This window comes from Gossypium arboreum, chromosome 9 (assembly GCF_025698485.1).
Source record: "Gossypium arboreum isolate Shixiya-1 chromosome 9, ASM2569848v2, whole genome shotgun sequence".
In the NCBI taxonomy this organism is placed as follows: Eukaryota; Viridiplantae; Streptophyta; class Magnoliopsida; order Malvales; family Malvaceae; genus Gossypium; species Gossypium arboreum.
Genome location: NC_069078.1, coordinates 50,416,793 through 50,420,459, shown reverse-complemented (window position 1 = coordinate 50,420,459; position 3,667 = coordinate 50,416,793). Strand labels below are relative to the sequence as shown.

Genomic DNA, 3,667 nt, shown 5'->3' with positions numbered 1-3,667 from the left:
CCAATAAAAATCTTACATGACCTAACAAAAAACCTCTCCAACTAAATTGCACACATAACTTGTTTAGCGAGGTTCATTTTGTCTAAAGATTGAACAGACTTGGATTAACAATTTATATAGATAAAATGTACTCATATTGTAATCGATTGGACAAATATGAATGGTGGTCATGCCATACATGAACTTGACCCAACCCTTACTCAGCTCATTACCTCGGCATCAAGCACCCAAGAAACAGAGTAAAAACAGAATACTATGGCGGAATTAAGAAACAAAATGCATCTTATTGTGATACAAGAAACGGTCAAGTAAAATATAAATACATGTGCTTCGAAAAGAAAAGCAAAAAACTGGTAATTATGACACAGATAGGTTATTTCGAATTTATCGAAAACAACCTAAACATGGGATAAAAGCTGCAAATCTAGACCTTAGTAAAAGTACAGCTTACATTTAACTCTCGGTTGATGCACGGCTTTGCTTCTCCTCTATACCCGATTGAGAGAATCTTCGCCGAAGAACTTCTAGAACATTTTCTATCTTTACATCTTTGAGCCTTAGCAAAACCATAGCATGGTACATCACATCTGCCATTTCTGAGGCAGTACATGAACTGTCCTCTTTCTCCTCCAGCGTTCGGCACAATTCATCTGCTTCTTCCCTGCATTAGTAAACTGATCACTTAATTTGTTTTTATAAAATTCAACATGCAAATACTATACACATACTCTTAGACATGCTAAAGAGTAAAGACTTCAAAACATGGGGCATATACCATATACACAATTCTAGACATGTTCATTAGCGGTTTAACACTACTTTCTTTGTTTTTTCTTTATGTGACACATACTACTATTGTAGCTTAAGGTAATATAGCTTTACCGGATTTTTGAGCACAACAAGTTTTCATCAAGCAAGAGCCGTTTAGTCCACGAGGGCTTTCCATGTTTCCCTGTTAACTCTAATTCTCTTTTGGAAATTGTAGACTCTAATGAGTATAAAGTTGTCAATGCCAAGTTAGTTTTTTCAACCTACAAATACAGACCAAGTTAAATAAGAACTTGCAAATAATACCGCATAAGGTAGTGTAGAAGTAGAACTAAAAGATTGTGACAGCACTTTTGTTAAAGATGAGAGCTGCTTACATCTTGCTCCTTCAACAAATCACCTATTGATGTGAAATAGCATGTCTCTGACCCTGTGTGGCAGGTAGGGCCATCAGGCTTCCCAAGGTAAATTATCTAAAGGAGAAGTTTCAGTTATGTCAAACTTCATAAATTAAGCAATCAATAAGATGTCAATGAGAAAGTTATTTAGAACGAACAGAATCGCGATCGCAATCAACAAATATGTCATAAATGTTGATAAAATTGTTGGAAGTTTCTCCTTTTGTCCACAATGTTGCCCGTGATCGACTGAAGAACGTTGCCTTCCTAGAAGTGATAGTTGTAGCTAGTGCATCCCTGTTGACAAAGCCTTGCATTAATATGGCTCCTGTGTCAACATTTTGAGCTATAGCCACTGCTAAACCTTTGTCATCCCATTTGATACTGTCCAACAATGTATCAACCTAAAATTAAAACTTTTAGATATTTAGGTCCTTATAGATGTGCGGATTTTCAAAATATACAGAAGTCTAAGAGAATATATATACAAAATCAATGAGATACCATACAAGAATAACAACTTCACTATAACCATGCGTCTCCATAGTGCAAAGAACTACCATATTGTATTTTCACTATTAATAAAACAAATTTCCACAATTAATAAAATTTAAACAAATTGGAGATCTGATTTTTAAAGAACTGAAATCAGAAAACCATAGAGATAGAGGACAAGGGGTTCGAAAGCAAAGGGGTTTTGCCAATCACCACCAAGCACTCAATGGCTTAGTACCTCAACTCATAGTACCAGGCAACATTTGACTCCTTCCAGAGATGGTTACCATTAATCCTATATTTTATTTTCCAGATATGTAACAATTCATACCATAATGGATAAGATTGGGACCTCCCATATTCCAGTTAATTCTTAGGCACTAGTCAAAACACATAGATGAAAATAGGGTTCGAGGAATACTAATAACATTATTAGCTGTTTCAGGACAATTTTATCTTGGCCTGCAAATGCCGGGCTAACTTACCAGTAATAATATCGGCATCAAATATACATGAGTTGTGGCAAAGAAGCCTGGATTCATAGCTAAGGCAAAGTAAGTTATTAGTGCAAGACTGCTTAAACAAATTCGAAGTTCAATAATCCTTTTCTTCTATCTGACATCTCCATTCGTTAATAGCTAATCAATCTAGCTTGTCCTTATGTCTTCATTTGGGAAAGATATGCTTTATTAGATAGTGTTTTAAAACTTCTTCTTCAAGGATAAGGGGTAAAGCCGTATAAAATCCATGCTTGCAAACTATTTAATCTGTCAATGCCTTGATGGACTAAAAGACAAGAAGATAATTGTACTAAAAACAGTTGGCTGCTTCATCAAGCAAATGCACATTATAGTAAAAGTACCTTGGATTCAAATTTGATATCGTTGGAAATTTTCCTCAACGAAGAAAAAACAACAGCATTTATCCTTTTCTTATTGTTGAATCCACCACAAACACCAGCAGGAAAGAAGCTACAAGCTTTGAAAGGAACTCTTACAGGTTGAATACAAGGGAGAGATGAAATCGCCATTGAGACTTCAAATGTAAATCTCGGCTATAATTGCAGTTATGTCAAGCTGAAAATAAAAATGGTAAAACAATATTACTAACAAACTAAAAAAACCAGAAGAATGTCATTAATTTTAGTGAAATCCATGGTGAACCTCTTTAAAAAGATAAAACTTGATTTTTCATATATAGTTGCTCCCTTGTTTGAACCACAACAAGAAGGGAAACCTAGCTAATGTTGAGATTGAATATAGAACCACACAGTTTATAGTTTAGATTTCTTCAAGGGACGAGTCATATGGGAATGAATCAAAATTCACATTTTTTTTCAGAGAAAAGAATGGGATGTAAAATGTTAGCAAATAAAAAACCTTTCTTGTATAAGGATGTCAGGCAATGGAGAAGCACCGACACGGATCTTCCCCTCTCGTACTGGTTTCGTACGGAATACGAACTGTCAAGACACCGATGTCCGAAAATGGACACGGATGACTGGCGGCTGGCGAGCGGATGAAGAAGAAGAAGCAGTCTGCTGATGAGTGATGAGGAAGAAGCAGTTGTGGCGGCTGAAAGGAAGAAGAAAGTTATGGAATTACTCTAAGGTTATATTTTCTGTTGTATTAAACTCACCGTTTCATTAAACTGTTCGGGGTTTTTTTCCTCGTGGGCTTTCTTTTGGTAAATAAGGTCTGTAAACTATTAATAAGTTTATATTTTGGTCAATCAAACTTTAAAAATTATAAAAAAATTTTAAATTATTCGAAAATTTTCATTTAAGTCATTGAATTACTTAAAATTTTTATTTAAGTAACTAGAATGTTAATTTTTTTAAAATATTTTAATTAATTAACATTAAATTGAATTATCAAATGATTTCTATTACTAAAACTCTTGTTTGAGTTGGTGTTACATGTTCATGTCTAGGATTAAACCCATATTTAATGAATTCATAAACAAATTATTTATCACTACACTAATGATAATTATTGTGTAAAATT

General features: G+C 34.1%; 1 protein-coding gene across 2 annotated transcripts; it reads right to left on the bottom strand.

Moving 5' to 3' along the window:
* Positions 1 to 264: 264 nt before the first annotated feature.
* LOC108454550 (histidine biosynthesis bifunctional protein hisIE, chloroplastic) lies at positions 265 to 3,290 on the bottom strand. 2 transcript variants are annotated; one of them, XM_017753047.2, is made up of 6 exons: positions 3,041 to 3,290; positions 2,524 to 2,737; positions 1,325 to 1,570; positions 1,146 to 1,241; positions 883 to 1,031; positions 265 to 661 (listed from the first exon to the last, which is right to left on the bottom strand). In XM_017753047.2, exons 2-6 carry the CDS (start codon positions 2,689 to 2,691, stop codon positions 454 to 456), a joined length of 867 nt encoding a protein of 288 aa, XP_017608536.1. In that variant the 5' UTR covers positions 2,692 to 2,737; positions 3,041 to 3,290; the 3' UTR covers positions 265 to 453. The 2 variants fall into 2 exon arrangements, with proteins under 2 accessions (XP_017608536.1, XP_017608538.1); XM_017753049.2 differs by lacking the exons at positions 2,524 to 2,737; positions 3,041 to 3,290 and adding an exon at positions 2,147 to 2,282.
* Positions 3,291 to 3,667: the final 377 nt, after the last annotated feature.